Here is a 17,424-nt window from a genome sequence, read left to right on the forward strand (position 1 = left end):
TTCAGGGGCAGAAACGCAACAGTTATTGTCCACCACACTTACATTCACACAAGAAATGTGGTTTTAGCCTGCTGTATTCACATTACATATGTGGTTTTAGGCTGTGTACACAGAATATCTCTGGTTTTAGGCTGTGTTTACTCAATATTTATGATTTTAGGTTGTGTTCACACCACATCTGAGGGTTTTAGGTTATGTTTACACCACATCTATGGTTTAAGGCTGTGCTCACACAGCATCTGTGGTTTTAGGCTGTGTTTACATCCCATCCGTGGTTATAGGCTGTTCTCGCCATATCTGTGGTTTTAGGTTATGTTCATGCCACATATCTGGTTGTAGGTTGTGTTAACCCAACTTATGTGGTTGTAAGCTGTATTCACCCCACATCTGTGGTTGTAGTCTGTTTTTAACCAACGTCAATGGTTATAGGCTGTGGTCACATAAAATTTTTGGTTTTAGGCAGTGTTCATACCACCTCTGTAGTTTTAGGCTGTGTTCTAAATGCATCTGTAGTTTCAGGCTCTGTTCATACCACTTCTGTAATTTTAGGCTGTGTCGACGCTACATAAAATCATCCTTTTAGAATCCACTCATGGTTGAGGATCGTAATCTCTGTTTGGTTCAGTAAAACCACAAGGATTTTGGGTGCACAACCACACTTGAATGGATGTACCTGATACTCCTGTGAAGAGGCTGTGGCGCTCCAGCGAGCGATGCTGCCCCTTTGTTTTGCTGACTCCCTACAGTGATGACCTATCCTGAGGGTAAGCCAACATATCCTGTTTCACAACTTGGGGACAAATTTGCTCATGGGATTGGCTTGTGGTTTGTATAGGAAGTACTTTCACTCCAAATACTTTCAATCCAACATGGTCTCCTGATGGATGCAGCCAATCATGGGTGCAATAGTCCTATGGCTGGTTGAACAGTGACATCTTCACTCTCTGTGCTGACACAGTCCACAGAACGTCCCATGCTGGATCCAGGTGGGTGCCAGTAGGTGAATATAATTGATTTTCCATTTGAAGCCCATCTAATAATATTACTTTTTGTCCAGACAACCCCTTTAATTTTCTTCATACAGAAGACAAAACAAGTTGTAACACAAAAGAAATACCTTGGCCGGCTGCTGATTAACCCCTTTTTTTTCTATATTATGTACATACAGTGGTGTGAAAAAGTGTTTGCCCCATTTCCTGATTTCTTGTTTTTTTGCGTGTTTGTGACACTTAAATGTTTCAGATCACAAAATAAATTGAAATATTAGACAAAGATAACACAAGTAAACACAAAATGCCGTTTATAAATGAAGGTCTTTATTATTAAGGGAAAAAGAAATCCAAACCTACAGGGCCCTGTGTGAAAAAGTGACCCCCCCTCCCTAAAACATACATTAACTGTGGTTTATCACATTTTTGGGAAGCTGAGTCCAATTTCCCTAGTTACACACAGGCCTCATTACTGCCATACCTGTTCCCAATCAAGAAATCACTTACCCCCTTTGTGACCAATAGACGTCTTTTTTCTGACCTGCGATATAGAAGACTAGCGTTCCCCGACAGGTGACAATCCTGTAAATGTCACCTGTACACAATAGCTGACAACTTGCTGCATCAGCCATGATCAGTGTTGGCACCGACCATGGACGTTTAACCCCTTAGATTCTGCTGTCAATAGTGACTACAGAATCTAAATAGTTAACAGAGTCTGGGGGCTCCTTCTTTAACCTCATTGGCACCCTGAGATCTTGATTTGTGGTCCTGATGTTTGCCATGGCAAGTAACGGCCATAGAGTCTTCCGGCTATAGCAGCCTCTTCAGAAGTTATCAAAATTTAGGTGGTAAAATAAACTTTTTCATTCTTGTCATGCCACCTTCCATTACTTCCTGAAAAGAACCAGAAGGGTTAATAAACTACCTGAAAGCAGTTTTTAATACGTTGAGGGGTGCAGTTTTTAAAATGGTATCACTTTTGCGTGGTTTCCAACATATGGGACCCCCAAAGTCGCTTCAAAACCGAACAGGTCCCTATAAAAATAAGTTTTGTAAATTTCCTTGAAAAAATGAAAAATTATTGCTACATTTTTAAACCTTCTAAAATGCTAATAAATTAAAAACACTTTACAAATGGTGCTGATGTAAAGCAGACATGAGGGAAATGTTATTTATTAATGTTTTTGTGTGGCATCACTATTGGGATTAAAGGGATAGTCATTCAAAGTTTGAAAATTGCACTTTTTAAAATATTTTTGTAAAATTTCTGATATTTTTATAAGTAAACACAAAACATATAAACCTAAATTTACCATTATTATAAAGTATCATGTGTAACAAAAAACAATCTCAAAATCAATGGGATATGTTGAAGCATTCTATAGTTATTACCACATAAAATGACACGGGTCGGATTTCAAAAAATTGGTCCTATAGCTGAGGGGTTAAATAGGACCTGCCTGACAAAGTGAAGTTGACCAAAAGATCCTCAAAAGCTAAACATCATGCTGCGATCCAAAGAAATTCAGGAACAAATGAGAAAGAAAGTAATTGAGTCTGGAAAAGGTTCAGTCTGGAAAAGGTTATAAAGCCATTTATAAAGCTTTGGGGCGCCATCAAACCACAGTGACAGCCATTATCCACAAATGGCGGAAACATGGAACAGTGGTGAACCTTCCCGGGAGTGGCCGACCAACCAAAATTACCCCAACAGCACAGCGACGACTCTTCCAAGAGGTCACAAAAGACTCCACAACAACATCCAAACAACTACAGGCCTCACTTGCCTCAGTTAAGGTCAGTGTTCATGACGCTACCATAAGAAAGAGACTGGGGAAAAATGTCATGCATGGCAGAGTTCCAAGACAAAAACCACTGCTGAGCAAAAAGAACATAAAGGCTCGTCTCAGTTTTGCCAGAAAACACCTTGATGATCGCCAAAACATTTGAGAGAATACTCTGTGCACTGATAAGACAAAAGTTGAACTTTTTGGAAGGTGTCCCATTACATCTGGCTTAGAAGTAACACAGCATTTTAGAAAAGAAACATCATACTAACAGTAAAATATGGTGGTGGTAGTGTGTTGGTCTGGGGCTGTTCTGCTGCTTCATGACATGGAAGACTTGCCATGGTAAATAGATCCATGAATTCTGTTTTCTAACAAAAAATCCTGAAGGAGAATGTCCGGCCATCTGTTCGTAACCTCAAGCTGAAGAGCACTTGGCTTATAAGAGCACTTGGCTTATGCAGCAGGACATTGATCCAAAACACACCAGCTAGTCCACCTCTGAATGGCTTAAGAACAACAAAATTAAGACTTTGGAGTGGCCTAGTCAAAGTCCTGACCTTAATCCGATTGAGATGCTGTGGCATGACCTTAGAAAGGCTTTTCATGCTCCGAAACTCTCCAATGTGGCTGAATTACAACAATTGTGCAAAGATGAGTGGCCAAAATTCCTCCAGAGCGTTGTAAAAGACTCATTGCCAGTTATCGCAAACGCTTGATTGCAGTTGTTGCTGCTAAGGGCGGCCCTTCCAGTTATTAGGTTTAGGGGCAATCACTTTTTCACACAGGGCCCTGTAGGTTTGGATTTCTTTTTCCCTTAATAATAAAGACCTTAATTTAAAAACTGCATTTTGTGTTTACTTGTGTTATCTTTGTCTAATATTTAAATTTGTTTTGTGATCTGAAACATTTAAGTGTGACAAACATGCAAAATAATAAGAAATCAGAAAGGGGCCACCACTTTTTCACACCACTGTATATTTGATTGTGAGGGTGATTGTGTGTGGAGAGGGTTCAAGAACTGCACTCTCTCCACACCCGGCAGATACCGGCTCTATTAATTAGTTGACATGTTACTCTGATAGCTTCAACTGGAGTTGAGTTATTAACTATTAAACAATGTGACCACAGGATGGAGGGGTTACTATGACAGTCAGGAACCTGCTGAATGCCCTTATTGCTGCCATCTTAGTCTTGCTTCTGAAGCTCAGCTATACACTGAGCTTCAACTGAGACCGCAATGTTCACTATATATTGGAATGCTATACTATAGCTACATATAGGATAAACAATTGGACAATCGCAGGTTTAAGTCCCCCATGGGGACTAATAAGTAAAGTAAGAAATAAAAAATATACTGTATGTTTTTAAAAAAATCTAAAAGTTTGAATCACCCCCTTTTCCCTTATTAAAATGAAAGAAATTAAAATATATGGTATCGCTGTGTTCATAAAAGACCGATCTATCAAAATATAAAATTAATTAAAAGTCATAACAAGAAAAAGAGATCAAAATGCCAGAATTGTGATTTGCTTTGGCCACCAATTCTCCCTAAAAAAAATGCAATAAAAACAAATCAATTATCGTACCCCAAATTGGTATCAATAAAACCATCAGCTCGTCATGCAAAAAAAACAAGCCCTCACTCAGCGAAAAAATAAAAATGTCATGGATCTCAGAAAATTGAAACACAAACCCCCCAATTGTTTTTTTAATGACTTTGCAGAACTTTCACATGAGCTCAACAAACAAATCCAAGACCTACAGATAGGGAGTGTTACCCACTAGCACCTAAATGGCACACAATAAAACTCCAAAAATTACACTTTTTCAAAAAATTCAGAAGACAGGGTATGCTAACACACCTACCACCCCGGCATCCCTGGATACCTTTATCAAATCCCGCTTTCTAGATTGAGTACTTGTCCTGCTCCAGGTTCTGGATAACCTTTTTAACAAAAATCTAGTTTAAAAATTGAGGGGGAGAACATTGCTTTGTATAATCGAACGACTGCTACATAACGTTCATTTCTATCTGAGACCTGCTGCTACTTTAACAGGACCCATCACTTACTCAAAAAGTTGGGTCAGATACATTGTAAAAATCCCTAAAATCCCCTGATGCCGCTGCTCTTTTCCATTTTGCGCTGTGTTGCTCCATTTCAGAGATATTCACATTTGTTGCTTTTGGAGTGCAGTATGTGAAATCTCTGCTTATAGTGCAACTGTGTGATTCTTCAGAGTCTTCTCTGGGGCTAAAGTGCTAGATGAGCTGCCAAGCTGTGATTGACTGTGTTTGGGGAGGGAGGGGTGAAAGTTCACACCCCCAGAGGAGAATGAAGACACGACAAGTTGCACAACATGAGGAGATTTCACATGCTGTTCTCCAAAAGCAGAAAATGTGAATATCTCTGCAATGGAGTGACGCAGCATAAAATAAATGGCAGAATCAGGGGAGTTCAGGGAGTTTTACAAGGCATTAAACTCAATTTTTTGAGCAAGTGAGAGGTCCTCTTTAAAATCCATTCTTCTTCTAGGAGTCTGCTATGCCAAAAGTAGAAAGGAAGAAAGAGAAATCGAGGAAAAAATGCAAAATGGAACAAGACAAAGAGGTAGGTAATACAAACAAAGCTATCTCCTGTACCCTCAACAAACTTGTCACCATGAGGTCTGAACAGGGCGAAGTGCAGCATAATTTAGTACACCCAGCTCGTCAATTCATAGCATATTTAGGACATATAATAAGTAAATATCCCCATTGACAGTTATTGACAATAAATCCCTAATGACCTGACATTGGTTGTCCCGATATAGGACAACCTTCCCCATTGCCAATACATTGATGCTCTTAAAGGACTATTCCCATCTTCATAGATGGATATTGTCAGATAGTGCTTGCAATAAAACAAGCACTTTTGCAATGTACTGTGTTTTAAAATTTGTAGCCGTTCTTGAGATATTAACAGTTTTCTTTGGTTTATAGCTTGTTGCCTAGGAAAAAGACCACCACTGGTGTCTAGAAGTGGTGGCCAATTATTTATTTGGCTTGTAAGTGCTGCTCTAAAGCTGTCCAGGATCACTGGAACGCAGTGTTATCTCTTAATCCCAACCAGCTTCAGCGCAGTGCTTACAAGCTAGACAGCAGTGGTGGTCGGTCTCCTAGGCAATGAGCTGTAAAGTGTTCATTTCTCAAGAAGGGTTTCAAATTTTAATACTCTGGAAAAGTGCTTGATTTTACAAGCTCTATCTAAAAATATGTCGATGGGAAAACCTCTTTAACTTGATGCTGGAGACGGAGAGAATGAGGTTGGGCAGTAGTGAGTTATTAAAGAACAAAACAAAAAGAAACACTATACTACCTACTTCCTTCCCATCTTGGGGTGTGTTCACCATAATCCGACATGATGGGGTCATTAATAGATTGAGGACAAATTTTGAGGGTAAGGTGATTCTACGTCAACCTCCATTGCGTATGCTCATTTTCCTGTTACAAATTAGTCACTTCTGGTATATGGCTGCTCTCTTCGGCAGTCCTATAGACAAAGAATGGAGCGATGGAGTGGATGGTTGACCACCGCTACGTTCAGAGTCCTGTTCTCGGATTGGTGACGATCCCAGTGGCCATATACTACATTGGCTAAGCAGTACTGCTCCTACGCACACATTTCTTCAGTTGAAGCTTTCAACATTGTTAAAGTTTTGCAATTTTAATGTTTTGCTTTTTGCAAGTTGGGTGAAAAATGTGAGACAATGTCAGCGGTGGAGCACAGCGAGTACTTACAATGGAAGAAGGAGCGCCAGGAAGTCGACACTGAACGGTTAGCCCGACAAAAGAATTCCAAAGGAGAGTGGAGGCGCACCTGGGATAAAGGGAAAACTGACGAAATGTGAGTTAGTACTGTCATAGAAAAATGCTAAACGATGGGTGAAGGAAGCCTGAAAAAGATGGAGCTGGTCCAAAAAAATCTATCTATCTATCTATTTATCTATCTATTATCTATCTATATATCTATCTATCTATCTATCTATCTATCTATCTATCTATCATCTATCCATATATCTATTATCTATCTATCCATCTATCTATCTATTATCTATCTATCTGTCTATTATCTATCCATCTATCTATTATCTATCTATCTGTCTATTATCTATGTATCTATCTATCTATCTATCTATCTATCTCAGAATAAATAAAGTGTGAACAGGTGCAAGCTGCCATAACTGAAAAATATACAAAGAAGAGAATACAGCAGCCTCTGTAAGTGCAAATTAATGAGAGCCCACAAGCCAAGACAAGGTGTACCTTTTTTGATGGGACTCTAATATAGATCAAACATGACTTTCCCAGGCTAAAACTAACTAGTGCTGGATCCTACCTTCCCTTTATATTTGTAGATTTTAGCCTGGGAGAGGCATGTTTGCTAAATATTAGGTACTAGATGGTGGCCCGATTCTAACGCATCGGGTATTCTAGAATAGGTATGCGGCCGGCCGGGCGCAATCAGCAGAGCGATATTTAAATTTGGCGCCAAAATCGCTGATTGGTCAAGGCCGGCAACCGCGACCAATTAGCAAAGCTGTGTTAAAATTTGGCGCCTATATCGCAGATTGGTCACGGCCGGCGGTCGCGACTAATCAGCAGAGCGGGGTTTAAATTTGGCGCCAATAATGCTGATTGGTTGCGGCCAGCGAATGCGACCAATCAGCAGAGTGGCGTTTAAATTTGCCGCCCATCTCGCTGATTGGTCGCGGCCGGCCACCGCGACCAATCAGCGTCGTATTAGTGTGGGCCCGGGAGCTTGTGCGGCTCCGTATTAGCGAGGACCGGTCCTCCGTTCACACTTGCTGTCGGGAGATCAGCGGGCCAAGCCGCTGATCTTCCGACGTCAGCCGCATGGAGGTCAGCGGCGCCGGTCGGGGTAGTTGTGCTGCTAGCGCCGCTCATCTCCCCGCTGCATTGCCGCTGACCTCCGTCCGGCAGATGAGCCGCTAACGGCCGCCATCTTTTTTCAGAAATCCTGCGGCGCTGATTGGCCGCTGCCGGACCAATGAGCGACGCGGGATTTCCTGGACAGACAGACAGACAGAAAGACAGACAGACAGATAGACAGACAGACAGATGGGATAAGACAATTATATATATAGATAGGGTCCCATCAAAGAAAGGTTGCCTTGTCTTGACTGGTGGGCTTTCATTTTTAGTAAACATATTCTATAAAGTAGTAATTCAGCTCAGATTTCATATATTCAGTGTTTGCCTATATCTTAGCTGTTACATAGGCTGGTGTATTCTCTTGTTTGTGTCCATCTACCCCTATCTGCATGTACTAGAGTAAACTTTGTTGCACTGTACTGTATATGTAATTAAAATGATCCTTTAGGAGCCCTTTAGCCGACTTCCAATAATGTGTTCAATCATGTCTTTATTTTACCTAATGTTAGTGCAGTGTGTGTAAAAGCAATGATTAATGACAGTGATTGTTTACCTGGACTAGTCCAGGAGCGCGGTCACTCATCACTGCATATTGCTTATGTAATGGCACACTAGAGTAGTTGACAAACCAGCCTGTACAGGGAGGAAGATAAGAGGGACGTGCCTGGCGGTTCTGTACATTACCTTGTTTCCATTCATTTCTTAGGTTTTCCGTTGATACGAGCTGTGCCAACACAGTTCCAAGCTCGCTATGTGGCAAGAAAGGTGAGCATCGTAACAGATAAAGTATTTATCTGATAGCTAAATCAGCATGTGTCAGCTGTCTTTTTAGTCAACACGTTCATATCATGAAGTTGTTATGATAAGGCTCCATTACTTCTTGTGTTTGGGTATGCCCTAAACATGTCCATAGAGCCCCATGCACACAGCGTATGCCAAACAGGTGTCCTTTGGTATACAAAAACATATACTACGTGATATACCGTACAGACCAAAAGTTTGGACACACCTTCTCATTTAAAGATTTTTCTGTATTTTCATGACTATGAAAATTGTACATTCACACTGAAGGCATCAAAACTATGAATTAACACATGTGGAATTATATACTTAACAAAAAAGTGTGAAACAACTGAAAATATGTCTTATATTCTAGATTCTTCAAAGTAGCCACCTTCTGTTTGATGACTGCTTTGCACACTCTTGGCATTCTCTTGATGAGCTTCAAGAGGTAGTCACCGGAAATGGTTTTCACTTCACAGGTGTACTCTGTCAGGTTTAATAAGTGGGTTTTTTTGCCTTATAAATGGGGTTGGGACCATCAGTTGTGTTGGGCAGAAGTCTGGTGGATACACGGCTGATAGTCCTACTGAATAGACTGTTAGAATTTGTATTATCGCAAGAAAAAAAGCAGCTAAGTAAAGAAAAGCGAGTGGCCATCATTACTTTAAGAAATGAAGGTCAGTCAGTCCAAAAAATTGGGAAAACTTTGAAAGTGTCCCCAAGTGCAGTTGCAAAAACCATCAAGCGCTACAAAGAAACTGGCTCACATGAGGACCACTCCAGGAAAGGAAGACCAAGAGTCACCTCAGCTTCTGAGGATAAGTTTATCCAAGTCACCAGCCTCAGAAATCGCAGGTTAACAGCAGCTCAGATTAGAGACCAGGTCAATGCCACACAGAGTTCTAGCAGCAGACACATCTCTAAAACAACTGTTAAGAGGAGACTTTGTGCAGCAGGCCTTCATGGTAAAATAGCTGCTAGGAAACCACTGCTAAGGACAGGCAACAAGCAGAAGAGACTTGTTTGGGCTAAAGAACACAAGGAATGGACATTAGACCAGTGGAAATCTATTCTTTGGTCTGATGAGTCCAAATTTGAGATCTTTGGTTCCAACCACCGTGTCTTTGTGCGACGCAGAAAAGGTGAACGGGTGAACTCTACATGCCTGGTTCACACCGTGAAGCATGGAGGAGGAGGTGTGATGGTGTGGGGGTGCTTTGCTGGTGACACTGTTGGGGATTTATTCAAAATTGAAGGCATACTGAACCAGCATGGCTACCACAGCATCTTGCAGCGGCATGCTATTCCATCCGGTTTGCGTTTAGTTGGACCATCATTTATTTTTCAACAGGACAATAACCCCAAACACACCTCCAGGCTGTGTAAGGGCTATTTGACCAAGAAGGAGAGTGATGGGGTACTATGCCAGATGACCTGGCCTCCACAGACACCAGACCTGAACCTAATCGAGATGGTTTGGGGTGAGCTGGACCGCAGAGTGAAGGCAAAAGGGCCAACAAGTGCTAAGCATCTCTGGGAACTACTTCAAGATTGTTGGAAGACCATTTCTGGTGACTACCTCTAGAAGCTCATCAAGAGAATGCCAAGAGTGTGCAAAGCAGTCATCAAAGCAAAAGGTGGCTACTTTGAAGAACATGTGGAACTTTTGTTGGAAAATTTTGGTAAAATTTGTAAGTCATGTTGTTTTTTCAAGCTTTGGTGGTGTTTGTGCCAAACCTTGTGGCTGGCTTGCTTTATAAAGATCAATATGTGAGGGCTCACAATACGTTTTGTAAAATTAGACACAAATTTGTGTCTCATTTTTGGAGCAAAATGTCCAGAAAGGTCAACTGCGTTTATTGAGATGGTATATTTCAAACAGTAAAGGCAGTCCTAAGATGTCCAGATGTGTTAGGTGCATTGTGGTCATCAAAGGGAAGACTGAATATAACTTATAAAGAGATCAATCCATCTGCAATCAAAGAGGATTCGACAGGGAGTGAGATTGGATAAGCACCCTACTCTGTGCATGACTTGAGGGTGTCAAATTCTAGAAAACCTTACAGGTCTCTTAATCCAAGGGGAGTAGAGCAAGTCAACATGGGTAAAGGTCTTATACTAAATGACATTATAGACCTAGTACGAAATAAAATATGTGAGCCAAGGAGCTGCTGGTTTGGTAGGTTTTCTCTCCCTATAAACTAGTCTGAGGAAGTAAGAATTCGAGATAACCTCAACAAAACAGAAAACAAAATATTTATACATTTTTTGCATTTTTGCCTTTTAGGAGACTGGGGAAGAAAGACGCAAAATAGAGAAAATGTGATTGAAAATAAAGGTGATCCTCTTGACTGATAGCTGTGATATCCTTGGATATAGAATTGTCTAAAAACCCCAATTTTCTATTTCCAAACTGTATTGAAGGTGCTGTACAAAAATATAAATATGTGAATATCCCCCTATATACATTTCACAAAATAATTGTCATTCAGATGAATGGTCATTTGTTGGCACTAAAAACAAATATCAAACTGTATTGGGAGTGATGGCTTTTCGGCCGATGATACATCCAGGACTTTCTGTATATCCGATTGGTCGGACATTGGTCAAAACAAACAATTGTTGGTTTTGCGGAGGAAGCCTGCGATCGTTCATTATGGTTGAAAATGTCTGGTGCGGCTGAATTTTAAATCATGTGAATGTGGAGCCTTAAACCGTGGTAGCACATGTAGCACATCCTTCAGTGATCATTTTTTGTCTTTCCTTCTCTCCCGTCAGAAGGGAACATGTTCACACTACTCTACTGCTTCAACCCTTACTGTTCGCATGCAACCTCTCCCGTAGATTATTATTTTATGAGAACTGATGAGTATCCTATTTTGTGACAATTCCACTAAATTATATACTTGAAGATCAAACAATGGTTAGATGATTATCATATACATTTTATATCAACGGCTTAATCTGTATTTTTCTAAGTTGTATCAATTCTCCCAGGTGATGAAAAAGAGATCTGTAATGAAAAGACCCCCACAATGATGAATACCATGAGCAGCAGAGCTAAGGGAAAAGACCGTCTTACCGGGAGAGCCCAAAGGTAGGCTCAACTCATACATACAAAATATAGTGATGGTCACATCACTGATTAGAAATGACAGCACATTTGAAGCAGAGCTTGCCTGTTCATCACCCAGTTTTAAGCCTCCTTCACAGCTGTTTCTGTTTCAGTTAAATGGAACTTGATACATTCTGCCCAAACTGTGGAGAGCATGTAGTAAGCTCCTGGCTGTGCGATCACAGTCATGTATGTTTTCCTCTGAAACATACTTTTAATTAACACCGGAGACTGCGCCGCACGGGTGACTAGTTGTACAGGTGGGTCCCCAGCAGCTTCTCCCACCCGCTGATAGTAACTGACAAACCTTTGCCTATGTGACGTGTGTTTATAGGCCGAGTCTTGTCAGCCAGGGACGTACTTGTACGACTAGTCACCTGTGCGGCTCGGTCCCTGGCGGTGATAAAAAGTATGTTTTTCTCTGAAACGCCGCAGCACTTCAAAGTGAAACATGAATGGCTGTGATCGCACAGCCTGGAGCTGATACATGCTGTGCACGGTTTCAGTAGCATGTATCATCTGACAGGTTCCCTTCAATGACTGTATTTTAACCTATATCAGGGGTGGGCAATTAATTTTCCTGAGGGGGTCACATGAGAAACCGTAACTGTTGTGGAGGCCGAACCAATAGGCTGAAATTAATTCTGCTCAATATTAATATTTACATATTAATTACAATGAATGTTAATATAAAATAATTACACTGCTCAAAAAAATAAAGGGAACACTTAAACAACAGAATATAACTCCAAGTAGATCAAACTTCTGTGAAATCAAACTGTCCACTTAGGAAGCAACACTGATTGGCAATCAATTTCACATGCTGTTGTGCAAATGGAATAGACAATAGTTGGAAATTATTGGCAATTATCAAGACACCCCCAATAAAGGAGTGGTTCTGCAGGTGGGGACCACAGACCACATCTCAGTACCAACGCTTTCTGGCTGATGTTTTGGTCACTTTTGAATGTTGGTTGTGCTTTCACACTCGTGGTAGCATGAGACGGACTCTACAACCCACAGAAGTTGCTCAGGTAGTGCAGCTCATCCAGGATGGCACATCAATGCGAGCTGTGGCAAGAAGGTTTGCTGTGTCTGTCAGCGTAGTGTCCAGAGGCTGGAGGCGCTACCAGGAGACAGGCCAGCACACCAAGAGATGTGGAGGGAGCCATAGGAGGGCAACAACCCAGCAGCAGGACCGCTACCTCTGCCTTTGTGCAAGGAGGAACAGGAGGAACACTTCCAGAGCCCTGCAAAATTACCTCCAGCAGGCCACAAATGTGCATGTGTCTGCACAAACGGTTAGAAACCGACTCCATGAGGGTGGTATGAGGGCCCGACGTCCACAGATGGGGGTAGTGCTCACAGCCCAACACCGTGCAGGACGCTTGGCATTTGCCACAGAACACCAGGATTGGCAAAGTCGCCACTGGTGCCCTGTGCTCTTCACAGATGAAAGCAGGTTCACACTGAGCACATGTGACAGACGTGACAGAGTCTGGAGACACCGTGGAGAGCGATCTGCTGCCTGCAACATCCTTCAGCATGACCGGTTTGGCAGTGGGTCAGTAATGGTGTGGGGTGGCATTTCTTTGGAGGGCCGCACAGCCCTCCATGTGCTCGCCAGAGGTAGCCTGACTGCCATTAGGTACGGAGATGAGATCCTCAGACCCCTTGTGAGACCATATGCTGGTGCGGTTGGCCCTGGGTTCCTCCTAATGCAGGACAATGCCAGACCTCATGTGGCTGGAGTGTGTCAGCAGTTCCTGCAAGATGGAGGCATTGAAGCTATGGACTGGCCCGCCCGTTCCCCAGACCTGAATCCGATTGAGCACATCTGGGACATCATGTCTCGCTCCATCCACCAACGTGACGTTGCACCACAGACTGTCCAGGAGTTGGCGGATGCTTTAGTCCAGGTCTGGGAGGAGATCCCACAGGAGACCATCCGCAACCTCATCAGGAGCAGGTCCAGGCGTTGTAAGGAGGTCATACAGGCACGTGGAGGCCACACACAATACTCAGCCTCATCAGGAGCATGCCCAGGCGTTGTAGGGAGGTCATACAGGCACGTGGAGGCCACACACAATACTGAGCCTCATCAGGAGCATGCCCAGGCGTTGTAGGGAGGTCATACAGGCACGTGGAGGCCACACACAATACTCAACCTCATCAGGAGCATGCCCAGGCGTTGTAGGGAGGTCATACAGGCACGTGGAAGCCACACACAATACTGAGCCTCATCAGGAGCATGCCCAGGCGTTGTAGGGAGGTCATACAGGCACGTGGAGGCCACACACAATACTCAACCTCATCAGGAGCATGCCCAGGCATTGTAGGGAGGTCATACAGGCACGTGGAGACCACACATAATACTCAGCCTCATCAGGAGCATGCCCAGGCATTGTAGGGAGGTCATACAGGCACGTGGAGGCCACACACAATACTCAGCCTCATCAGGAGCATGCCCAGGCGTTGTAGGGAGGTCATACAGGCACGTGGAGGCCACACACAATACTCAGCCTCATCAGGAGCATGCCCAGGCGTTGTAGGGAGGTCATACAGGCACGTGGAGGCCACACACAATACTCAGCCTCATTTTGACTTGTTTTAAGGACATTACATCAAAGTTGGATCAGCCTGTAGTGTGTTTTTCCACTTTAATTTTGGGGGTGACTCCAAATCCAGGCCTCCATTGGTTAATAAATGTGATTTCCATTGATGATTTTTGTGTGATTTTGTTGTCAGCACATTCAACTTTGTACAGAACAAAGTATTCAATGAGAATATTTCATTCATTCAGATCTAGGATGTGTTATTTGAGTGTTCCCTTTATTTTTTTGAGCAGTGTATATCACTTAATATTAAACAGAATTAAGTAAGCTGACATCCCCCTATATACAGCATGAGTCCACACACAGCCCCCTACATACTGTATGAGACCCCACATAGCCCCTCTATATACAATATGAGTCCCCACATAACCTCCTATATAGACTATGAGCCCTCACATAGACCCCTATATACAGTTTGAGCTCACATATAGCCTCTATACAATATGAGCCCTCACATAGCTCCCTGTATTCAGTATGAGCCCCACATGGCCCCCTATATACATTATGAGCCCCCACATGACCTCTCTATATAAAGTATGAGCACCCATATAGCCTCCTATACACAGTATGAGGCTTCACATAGCCCACTATATACTATATGAGCCCCACATAGCCTCCTATATACAGTTTATGCCCCACATAGCCGCTTTATATACAAAATGAACCCTTATATAGCCTCCATATATACAATATGAGCCCCCACAAAGCCCCCTATATACAGTATGAGACCCTACATAGCCTCTCTATATACTGTGTCAGCCCCACATAGCCCCTCTATATACAGGTGCTTCTCACAAAATTAGAATATCATCAAAAAGTTAACTTATTTCAGTTCTTGAATACAAAAAGTGAAACTCCTATATTATATAGAGTCATTACAAACAGAGTGATCTATTTCACGTGTTTATTTCTGTTAATGTTGATGATTATGACTTACAGCCAATGAAAACACATAAGTCATTATCTCAATAAATTAAAATAATTAACAAAAAACACCTGCAAAGACTTCCTAAGTATTTAAAAAGGTCCCCTAGTCTTTTTCAGTAGGCTCCACAATCATGGGAAGACTGCTGACTTGACAGATGTCCAGAAGGCAGTCATTGACACTAAGTAAATGAAGTGTAAATTTTTCATTTCATTGGAAATCAAGGTCCCAGGGTCTAGAGGAAGAGTGGAGAGGCCACAATCCAAGCTGCTGGAGGTCTAGTGTGAAGTTTCCACAATCAGTGATGGTTTGGGGAGCCATGTCATCTGCTGGTGGAGGTCCACTGTGTTTTATCAAGACCAAAGTCAGCGCAGCCGTCTACCAGGAGATTTTACAGCACTTCATGCTTCCCTCTGCCGACAAGCTTTATGGAGATGGAAATGTCATTCTCCAGCAGGACTTGGCCCCTGTCCACACTGCCAAAAGTACCAATACCTGGTTTACAAACAACAGTATCACTGTGCTTGATTGGCAGCAAACTCGCCTGACCTTAACCCCGTAGAGAATCTATTATAGAGAATCTATGGGGTATTGTCAAGAGGAAGATGAGAGACACCAGACCCAACAATGCAGACGAGCTGAAGGCTGCCATCAAAGCAACCTGGGCTTCCATAACCCCTCAGCAGGGCCACAGGCTGATCGCCTCCATGCCACATTGCCGCATTGATGCAGTAATTGATGAGAAAGGAGCCCGACCAAGTATTGAGGGCATTTACTGAACATACATTTCAGCAGGACTACATTTCGGATTTTAAAAACATTTTTCAAGCTGTTGTTATAAAGTATTCTAATTTACTGAGATAATGACTTTTATGTTTTCATTGGCTGTAAGCCATAATCATCAACATTAACAGAAATAAACACTTGAAATAGATCACTCTGTGTGTAATGACTCTATATAATACAGGAGTTTCACTTTTTGTATTGAAGAACTGAAATAAATTAACTTTTTGATAATATTCTAATTTAGTGAGATGCACCTGTATAATATGAGCCCCACAAACCCCCTATATACAGTATGAGCCTCTACATAGCCTCTCTATATTCTGTGTCAGCCACACATAGCCCCTCTATATATGAGCCCTCACATAGCCCCTTGTATACAGTATGAGCCCCTACATAACCTCCTATATGCAGAATGAGACCTCACATAGCCTCCTAAGAAAAGTAGGAGCCCCATATAGCCTCCTATATACAGTATGAGCCACCACAGCCTTCTATATACAGTATGAGCCCCCACATAGCCTCTCTATATGCAGTAGGAGCCCCCACATAATCTCCTATATACAGTGTGAGTCCCCACATTGCCTCTTATATAGGTATGAGCCCCCACAGCCTCCTATATACAGTATAAGCCCCACATAGCCTCTTTAAATACAGTGTGAGCCCCCACATAGCTTCTCTATATATAGTATAAGCCCCCACATAGCCTCCTATATACAGTATGAGCCCCCACATAGCCTCCTTATATACAGTACATGCAAACATCCCATATACATATGAAGAAAAAAAACACATACTCACTTTGCTCCTGTTCCCCTGGTGCTCTGCTTCGGTCTCCGGGGTACTGACTCTTCGCACAGCAGACGCGATGAAATGACATCATCATGTTTGCTGGCTCAGTTGCACGCGATGATTGGTGGAAGAAGGAGCTGGCCCCTCCGTCCTCCACCAATGTATTCACCACTGTCTACATCCCGAGGATGACAGCAGGCGGCGGCGGATGGACAGCAGGCGAGGGCATGGTGCGGCCCATGGGCCACTGTTTCAGTTCTTCAGCTCTTTCAGTCTGCAGGCCGGACTGAAACAGCGAGAGGGCAGGATGTGGCCCACGGGCCACAGGTTGCCCGGCTCTGACCTATATTATGTATGTGTACTGTTTGTAAATATAATTATCCAGCTTTGCACGGGCATGTTTTGTTTAACTGTTTGTGTGGTTAAAAAGTTTGTTTGCTACTGATATAAAGCCAACTTCTGAGTTGGAATGTGCAAAAATGTTATGGCTCTCCAGTGGTGTCCCTAAGAGATTTAAATTAATATTTTTTTTAGATAATTTTATATTCATGTTTTTTTGCGATTATGTGGAGAATGGTAGGTCCTAATAAGCCAAACCCGAATGCTTTTGTATGCCATCCGCCTCCCTTGATGCGCACCCTGACATCAGCTTCCAGCGCCCTGATTGGCCGGCGGAGTGTATTGCAGTGCAGGGAG

At 42.6% G+C, this 17,424-nt stretch overlaps 1 protein-coding gene across 1 annotated transcript in view; it reads left to right on the forward strand.

The window, feature by feature from the left end:
- CCDC9B (coiled-coil domain containing 9B) overlaps positions 1-17,424 on the forward strand; it is a 65,148-nt gene that overhangs the window by 41,338 nt on the left and 6,386 nt on the right. The window contains exons 7-11 of the mRNA XM_073637592.1: positions 5,317-5,391; positions 6,509-6,666; positions 8,422-8,480; positions 10,786-10,836; positions 11,478-11,595. Of these exons, the coding sequence (XP_073493693.1) occupies positions 5,317-5,391; positions 6,509-6,666; positions 8,422-8,480; positions 10,786-10,836; positions 11,478-11,595 (461 nt within the window). The remainder of the gene's footprint in view (positions 1-5,316; positions 5,392-6,508; positions 6,667-8,421; positions 8,481-10,785; positions 10,837-11,477; positions 11,596-17,424) is intronic.

This window comes from Phyllobates terribilis, unplaced genomic scaffold, assembly GCF_046119375.1.
Source record: "Phyllobates terribilis strain yellow unplaced genomic scaffold, ASM4611937v1 Scaffold_7__3_contigs__length_470593459, whole genome shotgun sequence".
Taxonomy (NCBI): domain Eukaryota; kingdom Metazoa; phylum Chordata; class Amphibia; order Anura; family Dendrobatidae; genus Phyllobates; species Phyllobates terribilis.